This window comes from Chiloscyllium plagiosum, unplaced genomic scaffold (genome assembly GCF_037043375.1).
Source record: "Chiloscyllium plagiosum isolate Xiang-an unplaced genomic scaffold, Cpla_swu_hap1 HiC_scaffold_48, whole genome shotgun sequence".
NCBI lineage: Eukaryota > Metazoa > Chordata > Chondrichthyes > Orectolobiformes > Hemiscylliidae > Chiloscyllium > Chiloscyllium plagiosum.
In genome coordinates this window covers 20038290-20058810 of record NW_028270186.1, presented here as the reverse complement: position 1 = coordinate 20058810, position 20521 = coordinate 20038290, and the positions used below count along the sequence as shown (strand labels likewise).

General features: G+C 41.3%; 1 protein-coding gene across 1 annotated transcript; it reads right to left on the bottom strand.

The window, feature by feature from the left end:
- Positions 1-12769: 12769 nt before the first annotated feature.
- LOC148135727 (putative G protein-coupled receptor 139) lies at positions 12770-19758 on the bottom strand. Its single transcript, XM_087984259.1, has 2 exons — positions 19695-19758; positions 12770-13671 (listed from the first exon to the last, which is right to left on the bottom strand). Exons 1-2 carry the CDS (start codon positions 19726-19728, stop codon positions 12770-12772), a joined length of 936 nt encoding a protein of 311 aa, XP_087840385.1. The 5' UTR covers positions 19729-19758.
- Positions 19759-20521: the final 763 nt, after the last annotated feature.

Below are 20521 nucleotides of genomic sequence, written 5' to 3'. Positions count from 1 at the left end.
TGAATGGCTGGTTTGTGCCAATTGTCAAATTACAATGGCTATGCAGAATTATAGCACTTCACCAGCGTGATAGATTAGATGAGACTATACTGGCAATCACTAAGGAGAAGCTGCTCGGGAAGCTGAAAGGTCTTAAGGTTGATAAATTGATCTGACGCGATCAATTTTACCCAGGAATTCTGAAGGGCAAAGCTGAGGGGATGTGCAGAAGCATTCGTTGTGAATTTTCGTGAGTTACTGGTGTCATGAAAGGTCCCACATGTCTAGAAAATGAATAATATTGAAAAGGGAGGGAATCAGTAGACAGAAAATTATATTGTCTCTGACTCAAACACACGCCACATCGATTCCAACACAAGTATCATTCTGATGCCTTGAATTCACTCAGGATTTTAAGAGTCTCTGTAATGTTTATCGTCCGACTGAGAGCTGCTCTTGCCTGATCCTGACATCCATTCAGAGCTCTGTCTGGTCACAGTATCGAACTCTCTCTCCAACTGCATTCCCAAAGCTGGCTCAGGGCTGCACAACAACCAGTTCCACTCTAGCCCTGGCTAATTTGAGGTGCTAACAGTACACATTCTTTTCCTGTCAGGCATCAAAGTAGAAAAATAGAAAAACATTAGATATACCCACAGCTGTCCGGAAGCTTTCTTCCATCCACTGCCCTTTGATTGCATCCTTGTCCCCAAATTCACCTCCTGTCGAATATTCACCATCCCTTCTGAACTTCCACTATCCGCTGTTGAACTTCCTATACTCAGCAAAGGTTCCCGTTTGATCTATCTGCGTCTCCAACTTAGTGAATGCTGGGCAATATATTGTGTTGAAATCTTCTTCCATTGCCTTATCTCTGTGCCCATTTCTGTGGAAAAGAGCCTTGTCCCTGTCACAAATACCCCTTCGCACAACTCCTGTAGTCTCCTTCCAGGACCCCTCCTTCTGGTTCTTTACTTGTAATCTACCCTTAATTGAGGACCGTCAACATGAGATTGGTCGCCTCAGTTTTTCTGCACACACCACCATTTATTCGAACGCAATCTCCGAGAACTAACTGCTCTCCAGGCATTCAGATCTGAGACTGACATTGTAATTAAGCCTGCCAATAAGTGTGTTGGCGTTGTTGTCTGATCAATACTTTGTGGATGCTGAGTGCCAGCTCTCAGGTACTTCCTGCTAAGTATATCTGAATCATAATCCTGCCATTCTGTCAACTGCAGTGATTAACCTCATGTCATTTGGTGATCTCCCTTTTTCTGCCTCTAGCTGATACTGTCCCAACCCCGCACAACTCGTTTCTACCTCCTTCCAAATATCCATAACCAGGAATGCCCAGGCAGCCCATTGATTCAGCTGACTCCTGCCCCACAGAATTCATCACTTCCTTGCTTGAATCGGTCTTTTCTCCCCAGTCACGTCCCTGCCCACTTACATCCGTCATTCCTCTGATATTTTATGCTGGCGTCAGGATTTCCACCTTGCAGTCTCCAACCGCATCCTCCTTACCACTGGCGTGCAATCCTTTGCATGTCCATACTCCACAGGATGGTCTCACGGCACTCGATGTTTTCCTTTTCCAGTCCTATTCTGATCCCCATCCACCGCCCTGTTTCGGTACCATCGATGATACGCTTGTGTTGCCTCTCTTTCTCAAACGTAATTGGAAATACATTTCAGTTTTGCTTCCAATTCTGATGAAGGACTACACGACCCGATAAGTTAACTCTCATTCCTCTCTTATAGTAATTCCTGCTTTGTTTTATTCTGGAAAATTATAGGTCGCTTAGCCTGACCTAGGACATTCTCATTCCTGATGAAGGGCTAATTCTTATGGCAGAAACATCGATTCTCCTTCTCCTCTGATGCTGCTTGACCTGGTGTGCTTTTCCAGCGCCACACTTTGTGACTCTGATCTCTCACATCTGCAATCCCCACTTTCTCCGAATCGGTCGACATCAAGATTTTCAAACACATTTTAAAGGATTCGATTTCGGATTACTGGTTTGTGGTAAAATAACGTGAGAGTTGCGTGGCTCCATCAAGGAGATTTGATGTCTGATAGCTCGTTCAGTTGGAGAAAGGATGGGCAGTGGACGTGGTCTATTTGCATTTTCAGAAAGACCTTGACAAGCTGCTGCACAGGAACCTGCTCAATAAGATTTGAAACCAAAGTGTTATGGAACAGGCTAGATACCCCCAAAAATATATTAAAACGTCAACCAATACCCGAATTTTTTCTTATTGAAAAGAATAATATGAAGTGAGTGTTCCAGGTTTGATGCAGCTGGTGAAACAACTCGGCTTTAAGCATAACAAAATGTATTTAAACACTATAATTAAAACAGCAACAAAGGAAAGTCGAATTTTAAATAACTTGGTTGTTGAAAACTTAATCGATCCAGGACAGTAACTACTTGTAATGAACTGGTCCGATATCGTTACAGTCCATAAGTCCAACCCTTGCAACAAGATAAATTCAAATACTGGTTCTTCAAGGCAGGAGTGAACAACATCGAGAGCGATTTTAGACAGAGTCAGTTGGGAATCCTTTACTGAAGCTGGATACCTTTCTTTCCTCAAAACATCTGGTGTCTGCTACAGCAAAAATAACTAGAAAACCTTGAAACACGTGAATTGGTCACTCCCTTTCCATTGTTTTAACATTCTAATTCCCGAGGCTCTACCTCTGCCTTTGTAACCTGCCTTCATAATAAAAAAGGACATCATAAACTTTTTAAAGTGAGAACATCATCAGAAGGTACTGGCATGTTTCGAGAATTGGCTGCCTGGCAGAAGGCAGACAGTGAGGATAAAGGGGTATTACTCAAGATGGCAGATGGTGACCAGTGCATTTCCGTAGATTGCAGTTTTGGTAGAACTTTTCCCGTTATGCACTGACAAAGACAATTGAGGCCATTGTTACTAATATGCAGATACGTGGAGGAGTAGTCATGTTGACGAGGTGGTAAGGTTAAAATGTATTTGGACAGGCTCAGAGAGTGGGCGAATGGAACAAATTGTGGTAAAATGTGAATTTCTACACTTCGGTGGGAAGAATAAATACATAGTCTTTCTGAATGGGGAAAAGCGTCGGAAGTTTGAAGCAGGAAGAAATTTGGAATTCAAGTTCAGATTACTTTCAGATTAATATGCATTTTCAGTTGCTGGGTAGAAAGGCAAATGTAATGTTGACATTAATTTCAAGTGGGCTAGATTGGAACAAGAGTAATTTACTGCTGAGAATGTATAAGGCTCAGGTCAGACCGCATTTGGAATATTGTCTCCAGTATTACTTCTGTATCTAAGGAAGGATATTATGACATTGGAGGGAGTCCAGAGGACATTTACAAAACAATTAACGCGGGAAAGAAGAGAGTAGTTGAGGACTCTAGGTCAGTAACTCGAATGAATTTAGAAGGATAAGGGGGATTCACAATGAAATTTACAGAACCCTGATTGGCCAAGACACATGGGCCAGACAACGTGTTTACACTTATAGGAAGGCTTGATTCAGAGTGCAAAGCCATGGCGAGAAGGAGTGACCCTTCAGAATCGAGAAGAGGAGAATTACTTCTGCAAGTCAGTGGTTCATGTTTCTTCCTTTTGCCATAGTGAACTATGGATGCCAAGTTATTGCTTCTATTTAAGACATTAATGGATAAGTTCATGTGTGAGGGTATCGAAAGTGAGAGAAGTTGGAAACATATCAGCCATGATCAAATGGCTTAATTATGTTCCTTCATCTTATGTTCTTATGTGAAAGACGACAGAGGAGCAAACCGGGATCTTTACCATTTCGGATGCAGTCTTTCTCACATTGTCTCAGAGTCTTTGTCACACGGTTTACGGATATTCATCAGACAGGTTATGGGATTTTGTCTGACCTTATAGGTGGCTTTGTGCAATTGAGTGTTATGCTGGCTTTGTTGATAGATCAGGTAGGAGCCTTCAGCAGTTCAGATGGGGTCCTGGAAAAAGTCAATTAATGCCTACCTCTGAATGGTTCTTTGACGTTTATAAATAAATGCGTCTTTCAGGCCAAACAGCAGCTTGTTGAGTGCTGACAGCAATATTGGACAGATGTCTTTGGGCTTTTAACATAATATATATCGCGGCCTTTGTCAGTCTAGATGGGCTACTTGAAAAGATTTTTGACAGACTGGACATAGGAATTTCTCAGACTGATTGGTGCCCTGTGACAGTCAAGACACTGAGATTTCACAGCAGGAATAGATACCTTTGCAGAGGTTAGACGTCTCTGTTGCTGGAAAGATTCATTTTGATAGTCTGAATATGATGTTCTCTTGTGGTGCACTGCGTGTATATCTACCTCTGGACCTCGAGGTTTCATTTCTATCCCCAAATAGTCGGGGCATGTATAGCAGTATTTCTGAGCAGCTTGATCTGAGAAAGCAAAAATAACCGTTTGACAAACTAATCAGTGCTCAAGAATTTTGCAGGTCTGAGTGAGACCTTTGACACACACGTTTGATGAGAACTACGAGTTATTGACAGCAAAGATCAAAATGATTAGAGAGCTCATTATGTAACAATCAGATTGTCCTTCGAAGATTAAGTCTTCATGTCCCTGTCTGTCTTCTGTTTTTGCCGGTGAATGATCTACTCATGCATAACAACAATTAAACAGTTACATCAGCTCTCAAAAGGGAGCTTCCGGGGTTGTTTATAGAACTCTCAAACAAAATTCTGGAAATTGCACATGTTGCTGGAACTTGATCTTTCTTCTCCAGAAGCAGTGCAGTGATGAAATTGCCTATCATATCAAATCCTAGAATTAAGAGCAGTTCAAAATGTTTCAAATGGAAATCTTCACTGGGACCTCATTCTCACCATGATGAGAATGAACAATTCTTTAGTCTTGCTCAGAATGATTGGCCGGACTAACCCAGGAGAATTGTTGGAACTGTATATTTAGGCCTACCTTCATTACAAAAATAACGACAGAAACCTTTCTAGCATTTAACAAACCATTTCGCAGCATGACCCAGTTATTCTTTTCATGACTGAGCTGTTTGGCGGATGCACCTTCTTTGACTGTCGACAAAAATACAAGTTATTACCTTGGCCTGCATTGTTTGTCAAAAACAAAATCAAGATGTGAAGATTGTCACTGCTGGCCACCTGTTAAGAATGCTTTCGTAGTCTTAGCTGAAACATGAAGATGCTAGTGGAAGGATTACAGTGTACATCACAGAGGAGCACAGAGTCGAGAAATATTCTTTGAACACCGAGTGAGGGTGACTTGCTATATTGTCTGTTAAAACGTGAAGGGAGATAAGGGTAATTATTTCCACTGGCAGTTGTAGTAAGGTAAGAAAGCAGAATTAAACAAAAACTCACTGTATTCGTAAGATTAACGTTGCTTGTCTCCATACATGCTGACAGACTAGTTCATTTTCCCCCAAAGTTTCTGTTTTTACCTGCTTGTGATAAAGATTCACTCTTGCTCACCCTATAACACAGCTCCACTTTCTGAATGTTCTGTTGAGCACAGCTATGATTACCAATCAGAATATTTCCAGTTGTCAGCCTGATCTTGCGACAGCCATTAATAAATATTCCAAATTCCACGACTTGGCCCGAAATGTTGCCAATGTTATAACCTAATTTTTGTCGGTTATTTTGTCCTTTTCTGAAACGAGTTTTCCACAAATTTCAAAAATGTCGAAGCAAAAATAAAAGTCCACCTGCTCAGCGAATCTATGTGAAATTTACATTTATAATGTTTAGCAGTTCAGCTCCAAACGTCGCAGAGCAAGTAGTGCTAAAGCTCATTCATACATTGCCTGTAACTTTACGAAATACTTTGGAAGTGGCATTTCAGTCTATCAAAGATTCCAGTTTTATGGCAGTGAACTGGGAAATCCCAACAGAATGAAGCTACTTCGATATTTAAAAAAAACGCCGAGCATCTCCCGGCCCCAGCACTTCTCATTTGCACTGATCTCAGGAAGGAAATAGATGACAACGAGTCAAAACTTAATTGCAAAGAAATGAATCAATAAAAAGGCGAACCTCAAAGGCTCAGTTTGATATCAGATTGGTTGATTTGATTGAGGATTGAATTCATGGACCACAGTACGATAAGCAGCATGCTATTTTTGGTAACCAGAGATAGGGCTGTGCTTCTCTTGCTGTTGCATGATGTCACTCCTTTTGTTGTGAGAACAGCTGCAACAAAGAGCGAGATTTCTGGTTTTACTTCTGAGCTTGCATCATCAGTCAATACATTTTTCAAATCCATATATCGAACTCGCAAATGCTGTGATGCCATGAGCACATATTTTGTAGATTATTCCATTTCATTTGCAAACTAAGTTTTCTGTTAATTCCAAAAAAACTCCAAAAACTTTAACGTGAAGTAAAAACAGAACCTGCTCAGGCAATATGTTGCAGAGCAAAAACTCATAGAGGTCTCTGGCATTTGACCTTCCAATTATCCCTTTTGCGTTATAGTGAGAAAAAGAAGTTCTGTATAGTGGCTTGAATCGGAAATTGTCTTTCGGAATTGACACAAAGCAAAGTCTTTGTGTCATCAGCAATGCCGCTAGGAACTGAATAATGTATTTTGGTGAAACAATTTGCGTGACCAAGTTAGAGTTTGTCAGAAGAAATTCATTACTCCGCCCTGCAGATTTTATCAAGGAGAGAGAGAACCTGTAAACGTATTGCTGCAGACAGTTTTTTAAGAATGTTTATGTGGTCTGACTGAAACATGTACAATTGATGAAAATGTTGCACACCGCGTCAAAGTAGCATGATATTTGGAAATGCATTAGCTCAGGGAAATGCTTATTTGTTATTTTGAATGCATAAAATTGAAAGAAGTTCAATGTTGTAACTTCCGCTGGCAGTTGTGTGGAAGGAAGTATGGAAGAGATTGAAGAAGTGTCACTGGACTCGAAACATGAACTCGGTTTGTCTTTCTAGATGCTACCAGATCTCCTTAGTTCTTGCACTAACTTCTATTTTTCCATGTTTCTCATGTTTTTTTTTTAATTTGTTTACCATTTCTACCAGTAAACGGTGACCAATAGCATTTGAATGTGCAACCTTAGTTTGGTGACTGTGAACGTAGATAAAAATATTGAATGCTGAGAAACTGTTGGTTCTTCCTCCTTTTATTTTAGAATTGTATAATCATATCAGAGAATCATTGAATCCCTACAGTGTGGAAACAGTGTGTTTGGCCCAACACGTCCTCACCAACCCTCTGCAGAGTAACCACCCAGACCCATTCCCCTACCCTGTTGCACTACATTTCCTCTGACCAATACACCTATCCGACAGAGCAGGAAATTTAGCATGGCCAATTCACATATCCTGCACACTTTTGGGTTGTGGGAGGAAAACTGAAACAGTGTTGTAATGAGCATTGGACTTAGAATGAATGGGGAAAGTAGGACAATTTGACGAAGTGGACTGGATACCCTCAAGACCTTCAAGAATGCCGAATGCCATGTGAAATTGACACAATGATCTTCAAAAACGGTTGACATGATTAAGTATTGATACAGCAGCAAGAGACTCAATACTGCATCTACAATGCAAGCAGCTCCACAAATAACAGATTAAGATAAGGCATAACAATGGAAAACAGGTGCATGCAGGCAGTGTAGGGATTTGTCATTCAGTTCCCCCAGTCTGTGCCAAAATGCAATAGTGTAATGGTTGATATGATTGCAACCTCACATTTCTACCTTATTTTTAACAAGAATATACTTTGGTTTGAACCTAATCAAAACCAATTCTTCGAGGCAGAGGCTTCCAAGGAGTTTTGAACTTGTCAGAGATGAATGTAAATCTCCCCATCTCTGTAATAAACAAATGGCACCTCATTTTCAGTCAGCAAAAAAAAAAAACAGTTCTGTATTGTCTCTTAACAGAACCCATCCTCATGATCTGGAAGATTTCATTCAAATGGCAGCATCCCAATTGAAAAGTTTGCATGTAGCAGCCTATCCTGTTCAATATGAACCGAAAAAAAATCCACTTAGTCCAAAAATGAGTTAGGATCTGCATCTCTGAACTCCGTCGCATACATTAGTTCGCCTTCTTTAAATCAGTTGACTAATAGTGTACCAGGTACTCCAAACACAGCCTCATCAATGCTATGAATGACTGACACACAACTTTCTAACTTTGTTTTAAATTGTCCTCGTGGTAAGTCAGAACATCCTATTACATTTAATAATTTTCATTCTTTAAATGCACCCTAACATTTGTGATTCGTGAGGATAAACCGATCTCTCGGTATCTCGAATTTCTGCAAACTCTCAATTTTCAGTGAATATGCTTCATTGTCGTTAACCCTGAAAATGTGGCATTTTTCACATTTTGCCACATTGCACACTGTTTGCTGCAAATATTCCCCCTTCATTCCCAAAACAATACGATGTGCCTTTCTCATCTCCGCAGCACAAAAGACTTTCCTATTTAACTTCAATTTATGAGTAAATTTGGGAACATATGTAACTGCGATTTCCGTAAGTTACTTGCGCAGATTGGAAGCAGTTGAGGTCCCAGGATAAGTTCACACTTCATACTTATGAGTAGAATGCACACTGAGATCCAGTTTCTTCCTCGTACCTGTCAGGCAACCTTCTATCACTACCACAGGCTCCCAGTTACGTGAATGTTTATTTTGCGAATATAGTATTTAAAGTAGCACTTCACCAAATACCTCTGCAAAACTAAGCACTATAATTCTCTTTGCCCACAACAGTCAGAGTGGAGACCACCGTGTTACCTCATTCAAAGAACTTCTGAATGTGCAGATACAGCACATGTTTGGAATTTGATACATTCGTCACCGGTGCAGTTGGGATTTCAGGCAGTGTCGAATGTTAATTGCTGAATTTTGTGGTGACATTATTTTATTGTACATTGGGGCATTGTGAGCATTTTTGCTCCACTCTCTCTAGAAATATGCTCTTGCCCTCGGGAAGCAGAAAGGAGGTGATTAGATCAACAACAGAGTACTTCTGAAGAATCCCAAATGAATGTGTGTGAGCGAGACTTTTCCTGAACAAATTCTGCTTAGGAGCGCTGTCAATGTCCCCGTGCATTTCTTAATGGTATTTGGGAGTGGACCAATTGGGCCGTTAGAGATCTGTATTGCATTGTCATTCCTGATGTGCGGAGAACATGAGTGGGCACCTTTCCACATTGGAACACAGATACCAATGTTATAATATGATTGGATCAGCTTCGTTCAGGACATATCAGGTTTTGGAGGAGACGTGTTCAGTATCATTTTCAAAATATTGTGTGGGGCCATCACCTTTCCAGTAACGTTTTCTTAATTGTGTGACTGTCGCTTTATCCAGACTCCATGTGGAGTGAAGAGAATTGACGACGTACTGGTATGAAATGTTGAGCACCTCTGAAGTAGTCTTTATATTATGTCTTCATCCATTTACACTGCTTGTGGATTGCCCATAACAGCTGATTTATGTGTTTAGCATTTAACAAGCATTGTATTGTATTTGAGGCATCAAAGTAAAACAAAACGGTTGAATGCATTTCTTGAACATTTGTGACTAACCTTCTTGGCGAAGTAACTTGAATTTCTCACTGGCAGATTGATGTCTGTAAAAATATAAGTTAGCTTCCATTGCCTCAACCTTGAATCAGTCCTTTGGATGGTTCAGAATTTTCTCACTGTCACAGAAGATGTACAACCAGTGATTGTACTCATAACATAACTTTACAATCCGCTACTGGCAGTCATCAGTGTGCCAGGGGCTAACTTATATACTTATAGTTGCCTGTTGATTTATGTTAAATACGTTCCTACTTACTAACTTGATTTCAAGAACAATGTAAAATATGTATACTAATACGGAGAAAATGGCATTTACAAAACAAATGGAAGTGCTGTGAATTCTCTACAGTTTTGGAAACACTGGTTAAGACAGAATCAGGGTGAATACTTTAGGTCCAGTGACCCCCTCCAGCGATTTCTGTTTTGACATATGATTTCCAACATGCGCCATTCTTTGTTTTATTGATGCAGTTAAGTTGTTGGTCGGTAGAAATCGTTTTAGATGACCAACAATTATTTTAACATTACTCACAATCTAATAACGTTAATTACATTTTGCGACTACCAGATGACTGCTCGATTTTTTCTTGGAGATTGAAGAATCCAACAGATCATGACCATGTATCAGTAGGCTTCCAAGGCAACTGGTATAATACAAGTCATATTCTTACATGACACGTTATTCATCATCTTTTTGGAAGCGGGAAACTGTGTTGTATATTGATAACAAACTCTTCCTTTTGTAAGTAATCGAATAGTATTCACCTCTTTTTAACTTTTTTACAGCCAACTTGGTGACAATTATGATTCTTGAATGAGGAAACTGCGGATTTTCCAACTGTATATCTGGCTAGATGGTGGCCATGGCTGCAGCAGATCTACTGGTCATGCTGAATAATGTATGAGTATACCACATTTTCAGTTAGCAATTCCCAACATCATTGCTATCAATGACCTCCGTTTGTAAGTTCACCGTATGCAAGACTGTTGTGACGCTTGAATGTTCTGTTTGGTTCACTAATTCCTTCACTTTCGGCCGGTTTGTAGTGATCTGCTAAAGGAAGTTTAAGACAAAATACTGCACTGTACTAATGACGGCTATTATTGTTACAACTCTCGCTGTTCTTACCTTTTGAAAATACATCCCAATTACGTTTGCTTTTGATCATCAGATAATAATTAACAAAATATTTTGAGGTTGCCAAGCAAGAACAGAATTCTTCTCAGATTTTGGGGAAGCCTTCTCTTGGTTTCACAGTGCCTCTCTCGTTTGGCTCCCTTTTATTTTGATTACTACATTTAGCTCTCTAACCATCAGTCGGATTATGCTGAGCAGTCGAACCGGGGAACGCGTCCATATTCAGAGGAATGAGAAACAATTATACCGAGGTGCAGAGCCGAAATAAATCTGTCATCTTACTGTTCGCTATTTCTGGCAGTTTTATATTGCTGTGGCTGAATCATATTGTGACTTCTTTGACGACAAAACTGACAAATACTACTTACTACCAAGGTGACCACACGCACAGAAGATACTTTACCACTGACACTGCAAATTTCCTGAGGTGTTTGAGGTCGTCTGTAAACATTTGGATTTATGCATCAACCTAGAGAAAATTTCGAGAACAGATCATAAATGCATTTGTCTCTCCCTGGACCCTCATGGCGATGTTTATTAAAACGCATGGACTAAAGGAAACAAGAACACTGAAAGTTTTCTCGAACCAGAACGGAAATTGAACACATTCTTATTGCACAATTGCTTCTTCTTTTGTGCGATGAAAATTGAATATTACCTTGCCATCATTTCTTCCAATCTGTGGCAATGTGTGGTTGCATTCCTTTTATGCATGTTTCTTCCAGTGAATTTACAGAGCTGTGAAGCACATCGCCATCTGACAGAAAATCCCATCAAATCAATCTGAGGTGGGTGCATACTGTGGTGGCGTCACGCAAACAATGGTCATGGGGAAAGACACAGTGTAGCAGATACGAAGGAAATGCCAAGAATGAAGAAGCAATTACTTTTTTTATAGAACTGCACTTCAATGACTAAGTCGAATATTGGAAGTGATGATATTTGTAATAGCAAATACGCAAAGCACAGCTTAATGTATCTTTTTCTGCCGGACATTGTGGAAGGTTTGTGGATTGCGGGATGATGTTCTGGTTTGCTGATCCGCTTGGGTTTCCCAGAAGAAAGGAATATGGCAAAATTAAATCCAATCTTGCACGAGTTTTGCTGTCACTTAATTTGAGATTCTAAAATGCAAACGTTCAGGTACTGGAAACCGATGAACATTTACCCTGCTTCATTTTCCCGACAGAATCACAGGCTTGGGACAGCACAGACAGATGTAATTTGCAACATTGTATCTGCATGGGCTGATCAAAAGACTAATATTGTGGAGTGCTAATTTCCCACTTTGCCCCAACAGACAGCTTCACAATATTGACTAGTTTCATTCACTTTCAAATGATCCTTTATTCAATGACTCGTACACACGTGCTATTCAACTGTCTCACTGTAAAACAGAACTCTTTTTGAGCGTTATGAAATTGTACATTATGAACCCAAAACTGCTTATTTAACATGCTAAAAATTACACAACACCAGGTTATAGCACAACAGGTTTATTTGGAACTACTAAATTTTGGCGCACTGGTCTTGCATCGTATTTAACATGCCAGTATTTCTCTTTCTTTTCCAGTCTGCCATAACGAAGTTTGTTTTCACGAGATTGTATTTGTTTTATTTAAATTTATAGATTGGGGTCATTCCCATGTTTTTCATCATTCCCTTGTTTAAACTGGACGATATTTTATCATTTTGTGATCACTCTGGAATAATCCACCCGTTACAGAAGCTTCTGCTCTGTCGAGCTACCTTACGTTTACGTCGAGATGTGGGCAGAATATGCAAACGCCACACGCATACACACGCACACACAGACACACACACATACACATATACACACTTTGCGACACAGCAAATAACCGAAGCATTGTTAGAACAAAACCAATTGGAATGCAGAAAATGTTGTGACACACTCTGTCAATTTGAAGACGCAAAAATCACAGTTCAGAGGCACTGGGCACATAATCGAGTTGCACAGATGTGTATAAATTAGACACCTACAGTGAATATTGCATAAAATAAATGCATAATTGATTGTTGTTCATGTAATTTTCCCGTCATTCTCAACGTTTAATCCGTTTTAAAAGTGGAGTAAAGGGATAGTTCACCATATTCTTCAACTGCTCTCTGAACTTAGGATGAGTGATGACATAAATTGCAGTGTTTGTGCAGCAACTCAGCACCTGGAGCATGTATCCCAGTTCCATTACGCAAAGAGGGAGAGCATGGAATTGATCTCCCATAATTGACATTCTCCAATTTATGGAAAACACCATTGATACTGCCCATAAGAGTAGAAAATTGCCTGAGATAAGAAATAATAAAATGATGGAATTCCTTCGACTCTTCAGCTCTTGGCCTCTGGCGCTCTTCCTATTGCTTTGATGTTGGAATCTCTTGCGGACTTTGCTGGTCACTACAATGTGTCTGACAGTTATAAAATTGAAAAGCAGAATAAGAATAAAGGCAACTCCCGGGGTTAGTATGTAATGAAAGAACTCAATTGCCCCCCACACCAGCGAGAACTTGACAGCTCTTGTTACCCAACAAAACCAGGGTCTGTTCCTCAGATAATATTGACGTTTGAACATAAAATACCAGAAAATATTCTTTAAACCGCTCAATCCAATCACCATTCCCAGAACCACAGCCGTTGTTTTTGCATTGCAGTACTTACTTTTCAGTATTGGGCAACAAATCGCAACAAAACGATCAAAAGTGAAAGTGACGGTGAACCAGACAGAACAGTCAGTGGCTGCATAAATCAGGACAGCGTGGATATTACACACAGGAATGCCTTCTAGGAAATGATGCTCGTCCATATAGACAAATGGAATGTGTCGCAATATGAGATCAACAATAATAACCAGGAGATCTGCTATTGCCATGGCCATCAGGTAGCGAGTGACACATTTGGAGAGACCACACTTTTCCCGGGACAAGACCACAACTGTTACTACATTAGCTGTGAGGAAAGCAAAAATTAAGTTATGGTTTCTGTTTGGAAGAATACCAGTTTTCATGACCACTATATGAGATGTTAAATATCACTCTGTATCCATTACTATAGCAAGAGATTATGCCAATGCTGAGGTTATTTGTTGGGTCCAACTATTGGCATTCCATAAATTGAGCATTGAATAGAAATTTAACATGTTATACTCATTGCTGTTTGCTGAAATGTTTCTTATTGTTTCAATTATTTTTTCACCATAACATAAATGAAAGAAACTCAACTTGATTTCAGGAACGCTGTACTGAGATTATTCACTGTGAATTTGATCAGTTTAGCAAAATAGAATCAAAGCATCCCTACACATGTTTAGCATGTGATTTATCTCAAACAAGTCCACATCACCCGTCGAACATTATCTCACACAGACCCATTTCCCATCCTCTAAAACGACATTTCGCACATCAATGCATCTCTGAACACGACGAACAGCCTCTCCTTAAAGCTCAAAGCCTCCAACCCGAGCAGTATGCTTGTAAATCGTTTCTGAACCTTTTCAAATGTCACAACATCCTTCCAAAAGGAAGGAGACCTGAGATGTAAGCAACATTCCAAAAGTGACCTAACCAACGTCTTGGACAGCCGCAACATGACTCCAAAGTTTATACTCGGTACTCTGACTAATAAATGAAAATATACCCAACGCCTTCTTCACTCTCTGATCTAATTGCGACTCTACTTTCAAGGAGTTATGAATATTCAAACCAACGTCTCTTTATTCAGAAACTCTCCCTCTGAACCTAAGTAGGCCGAAGTGCAGACTGCAGCTGCTGGGGATTAGAGTCAAGATTAAAGCAGAGAGGGCAGGCAGTGTCAGAGGAGCAGGAAAATCGACGTTTCGGCCAGGACCCCTTCAACAAGAATGACGACGGAAGTCTCGGTGGTGGAGAGATAAATGGGAGGACGAGGCGCTGGGGCGGAGATAATTGAGAGTGCAATAGGTCGATTGAGACAGTGGTAAAGGTCGGAGGTGAGGGTGGGCCACATGGATGGGAAGGAAGGTTAACAGGTGGGACAGATCATGAGGATAGTGCTGAGCTGGAAGTTTGGAACTGGTGTAAGGTGGGAGAGGGGAAATGATTTGATGCCCTGGAGTTGAAGGGTTCTGAGGTTGAAGATGAGGCGTTCTTCCTCCAGGTGTCAGGTGGTGAGGGAGTGGCGGTGGAGGAGAACTAGAACCTGCATGTCCTCGGCAGAGTGGGAGGGGGGGTTCAAATGTTCGGCCACTGGTCGGTGGAGTTGATTGATAAGGGTGTCCCGGAGATGTTCCTGAAGCACTTTGCTAGAAGGCGTCCAGTCTCCCCAATGGAAAGAAGACTGCATCGGGGGGAATGGATGCAATAAATGACATTTATGGATGTGCAGGTGAAACTTTGATGAATGTGGAAGACTCCTTTGCAGCCTTGGCTGAAGGTGGAGGGGGAGGTGTGACACAGATTTTGCAACTACGGCGGTGGCCGTGGAAGTTGCCAGGAGGGGAGGGTGGCTTGTTGTGGGGCGTCGACCTTACCAGGTAGTCATGGAGGAAACGGTATTTGCGGAAAGCGGATAGGGGTGGGGAGGGAAATATATTTCTGGTCGTGGGGTCAATTTTTAGGTGGTGGAAATGTCAGTGGATGATGCAGTTTACGCAGAGGTTGGTAGGGTGGTTGTTGAGGACCAGGGGATTCTGTCTTTGTTGCGGTTGGAGCATTGGGGATTGAGTGCGGAGATTTGGGACGTGGATGTGATGCGTTGGAGGGCATCTTCAACCACGTGGAAGTGAAATTGCAGTCTTGAAGGAAGGAGGACATCTGATGCATTTTGTGGCGGAACTAGTCCTCCTGGGAGGAATAGGGAATACGGGATAGCACTTTTGCAGGAGGTAGAGTGGGTGGAGGTGTAATCCAGGTAGCTGTGGTAGTCCATGTGTTTGTAAAAATATCTTGGTGTTGAGTCGGTCGTCATTGAAGGAGATGGAAAGGTCCTGGAAGGGGAGGGAGGTGTCAGAAACGATCCAACTAAATTTCCGGTCGGGGTGGAATATGCTGGTAAAAATGATAAACTGCTTAACCTCCTCATGGAAGCATGAGATGGCGCTGATGCAGTCATCATTGTAGCGGAAGTGTATAGGTCCTACTCTGACATGCTTTTCCTAAAAGCAGAACCTCAGATTTATATAAATTTAAGTCCATCTGCCACTCTTCAGCCCATTGGATCTGATTAAGATCCCATTGTAATCTGAGGTAACCATCTTCGCAGTCCACTACACCTCCAATTTTAGTGTCATCTGCAAATTTACTAATTACACCTCCTATGTTCACATCCAAATCATTTATATGAATGAGGAAACGTAGTGGAGGAATGAGGAAACCAAGCACTGAGCCTTGTGACACTTCATTGGTCACAGACCTGTTTTCTGAAAAGCAACCCTCCACAACCATACTCTGTTTTCTAATTTCGAGCCGAATTCTATATCCAAATCGCTGTTTCCCCTTGTATTATGCCATATAACCTTGATAAGCAGTCTCCCATGCGGAGCTATAACGAAAACATGACTGAAGTCAAATTTAGATCACGTCCACATCTGTAACGTCATCAATCCTTTTTGTTATTCGTTCAAAAAAGTCAGGCAATTTCGTCAAACATGATTTCCTTCACACAAAGTCAGATTGACGATACCGAATCAGTTCTTACTCTTCCAAATCCAGTTCTGATTCTCAGGATTCCTTCCAACAACCTGCCCACTACCGAGGTCAGGCTCAGCGGTCTATTGTTTCCTGCAATGTCCATACCATCTTTCATCGGTAGTGGTACCAATTAACCAACCTCACCTGTGACGATCAATAATACTTCATCCCAGCATGGGGCCCAGTGACCACTTCCCTAGCTCCCAACAGAGTTATCGTGTACACATGATCACGTCCTGGGGATGTATCCACCTTTATGCGTTTCAAGACGTCCAGCACCTCTTCCTTGAAATATGAACATTTCGCAAGATGTCAGCACCTATTTGCCCATATGCTATATCATTCATGTTCTTCTCCATAGTAAGCACTGAGGCACAATACTCGTCTAGTAGACCCCCTCCCCAGCCATCTTCGATAGCTCCACAGAAAGGCTATCTCGCTTATCTTGCAGGAGCTCGATTCGGTCCAAAGTTATCTCTTCATTCATGGTGTGTTTGTACAAAATCCTTTCAATTCTTTTCTAACTCTGTTTATCAAGGTTATTTCATGACCCCTTTTTGCACTCCTGCATTCTATCTCAAGTACACTCCTATTACATTTATGAATGTGGGAAGAAACTCGAGCTTCCGGATGGATGCCATGCAGACAAAGACAGTATGCACAAACGCCATGCAGAGAGTCGCACGCGGCTGGAATCGAGCCCCCGTCCGAGGGGCTATGAGGAAGCAGTGCTAACCACTGAGCCAACTTGCTGCACGAAAATTTGCGTCCCAACTTTGATCGTGTTTCTGGTCAATCTGGGGCTGGCAGTGATTGATTTAACTTGATAATGGCCGAATATCCCTCGATTGATGTGGATTATTATCCAGGACAAAGTGCTGCACAAAACCGGTTCCCAACTAAAACAATAAACGTTTAATGCACCTGCCATTCTGAATTTGCACTGCAGTGACTCTCCAAGGCTCAATTGCTTACTGCGGTGCACAACTCATGCACATCTGTGTTAGAGGGTCCATTCTAAGGACGAACATTACCTTCAGTGTTCAAGCCAGTGTCTCAGAATTCATGCGCTTGACTTTAGAATTTATATTAGGATTCTCGGGAATGGATCGCCATGGCTTTCATCTTTACATCGTCATTTTCTACAGGAATAGTTACAGAAGACTGAAGGAGAGCAAAAGTTGTCCCCTTGTTCAATAAGGTGAAAAGAGACAGCCCTGGTAACTATAGACTTGTGAGCCTTATTTCAGTTGTGGGATAAATGTTGGGAAACGTTATAAGAGATAGGATTTATAATCAGCAAGAAAGAAATAAGTTCATTAGGGATAGTGAACAAGGTTTTGTGAAGGGTCGGTCGTGATTTACTAACGTTATTAACTTCTTTCAGAAGGTGACGAAACAGGTGGATGCGGGCAAAGGCTATTTCAACATTGTATATGAACTTCAGTAAGGCATTTGATAAAGTTCGCCACGGTCGACTACTGCACAAAATACAAAGCCACGGCATAGAGGGTGCTTTCGAAGTTTTGATCAGAAATTGGCAAGCTGAAAGAAGACAGAGGGTGTTCTTTGAAAGGCAATGAACATCCTGGAGTTTAGTGATGAGTTGCATACCGCAAGCATCTGTTTTTAGTCCACTGCTGCATTTTTAAAGATGACCTTTTTGAGGACGGAGAAGGATGGGTGACCAAATTTGGGGATGGCATTAAGTATAACTTGAGATAGTGCCAAAGGAAGTTGTAGGTTGTAGAGGTACATAGCCAGGCTGCACAGCTGGGCTGAGAGGTGGCAAATGGAGCTTAATAACAAAAGGTTTGAGGGATTCACATCGGTAGGAGTAACAGGAATGCAGAGTACTGGGATAATCGTAACATTCTTGGTAGTGTAGATGAGCAGACAGATCTCAGCGTTCAAGTACATAAAGCGCTGAACGATGCCACCCAGGTGTATAGCATTATTAAGAAGGCCGACTGTGTGTTCGTCTTTTTTAGGAGAGTGATTGAGTTTCGGAACTATGAGTTCATGCTGTATTGTAAAGGAAAAACTCTAGTGCAGCCACACTTCAAGTACTTCATACCGTTCTGGTCACTGCATTATGGGAACGATGTGGAATCGTTGGAAAGGGGAAAAAGGAAATTGTGTAGGATGTTGCCTGGTATGAAAGGAAGGTCCTCCGAGGAAAGACTGAGCGACTTGAGGGTGTTTTCGTTGGAGAGAAGAAGGTTGAGACGTGACTTAATTGAGGCATATAAGCTAATCAGTGGATTAGATAGGGTGGACAGTGAGAGCCTTTTCCCTGGGATGGTGATGAATAGCGTGGAGCACGTAGCTTGAAATTGAGGGGTGATGGATGTAGGACAGATGTCAGAGGTAGTTTCTTTACCCAGGTACTAGAAGGGGCGCGGAAAGAACTACCTGCAACAGTTGTAGACTCATCAACTTTAAGAGCATTTAAATAGTTATTGTACAGACATATGGGCAAAAATGGAAGAGTGCAGATTAGATGGGCTTCGTGTTGGTTTCATAGGTCGGCACAACATCGAGGGCCGAAGGGCCTGTACTGCGCTGTAATGTTCGACATTCTATGTTCTGATGTTAAGATCTGGAGGACTGATAACACCGGAATGGAAATGTTAACTATGTGTTCTTGCTCGAACTGTCGCCAGAGTTGCTCGGCTGCTCTAATGCTTTCTGCTGGTTCTTGAAAAGAATGAAATGCGAACTCAGAGCATGTGGTCATGACTGAGTGATAGGCAAGTCATGCCAGATTGGCGAGCCATTGCGTTTTGGAAATTGATAAAATCTAAGACATGTTACCCTCATGTAATTACGAGATTTAACCAATTGTTAAGCAATGGTATTTGCAGTGAAAACAAAGATAATAGATTCGCTTGATGAAACAGGTCAACTGCGTGGATATGTAATCAATGGATATATGGCTACTAAGTCAGTTAATACTCAATAAGACTTTAAGATAGTAGTGAGGATTGGAGATGTAACAGGCGGACATAAAGGTAGACGAGAAACAGTAGGAGAGTAAATTTCAAGCACTGTCAGACTCTTATCAAAGATTTGCAGAATGAACAGCAGACAAGAAAGGAAACTATAGCAGTAGGGGTTGCAGAGTAAATGTCACATTTTATTAAAATACCAAGGACTTACCAGGGACTGCAACAATAGCGAGAATTGGATAATAAATGAATTGGGTAATCCGAAGGATTGTACGAATGTGGTGTTTGACTGGCTTCCGATGACTGGTGGAAAAGTAACTCAACATTTCAAAAAAACCCCTCACCTTTGTTGCACTATTCCAATCCATTATTCTCACATTTTGAACCATTGCTGTACCATTCCAATCTGATGTAACATTCCAATCCATTTTTGTACAATGCCAAACGATTGGCCTGAATTTCCAATCCACTCTCTTACTTTTCAATGCATTGTTCTTGGTTTCGATTCCAATGTTTATCAATTCAATCTATTGTTGCCAGATTCCAGTATATTGTTTGATCATTCTAATCTAGTAGTGATTACTAAATACGATCTCCTTTCCTTTCTCTCTTTCTCTCTGGCCCCCCGCTCTCTCTGTCGCTGTCTGCCTCTTTGTGCTGAGGCTGTTGCTCCAATGACATGATGAGAAAACACATCGATTGATGTCCCTTACTAATAGATATAGTACACGCTGCTGTGAAACAGTTAGGATCCATGGGGAATGGCATTGGAGAGAGTTACTCAACTAACGTGTTCAATTATGTCCTTTCAATTCAACTCCCTCTGTGCCAGAATAGAATTATGTGTTTACCCAAGTGACATTGGAGCTTGCCTGTGGAAAGAGTGATGTGATTAGTGAAGGCACTGACTGTAAAACTGGAGTCGGGCTACAGTCTGAGCATTGCAAGTGCTGAGCGCTGTTTAAGAAAGTGAATAAATATACCATAAAACAGTGGTCATTGTGCAAATTGAAATCCAAAGCTTAAGGTGCCTGCGGAATCGTTAGGCATGACGCATTGGAAAAGGAAGTTTAGAGCAGTTGTTCACACAACAAAGAGAGAAAAAAGCGTATTTAGCCATATTCAGCTGACAGCGACATTGAACCAGCTCCGCTGTTCCAAAACACGGTCACTCAGTACATT

Coding starts and splice junctions, on each gene's coding strand:
- LOC148135727 (XM_087984259.1), bottom strand. CDS start 19,728: ATGGTTCAAAATGTGAGAATAATGGATTGGAATA. Junction 13,672..19,694: donor GAGAATAATGGATTGGAATA/GTGCAACAAAGG, acceptor CTTTCCTCACAG/CTAATGTAGTAACAGTTGTG.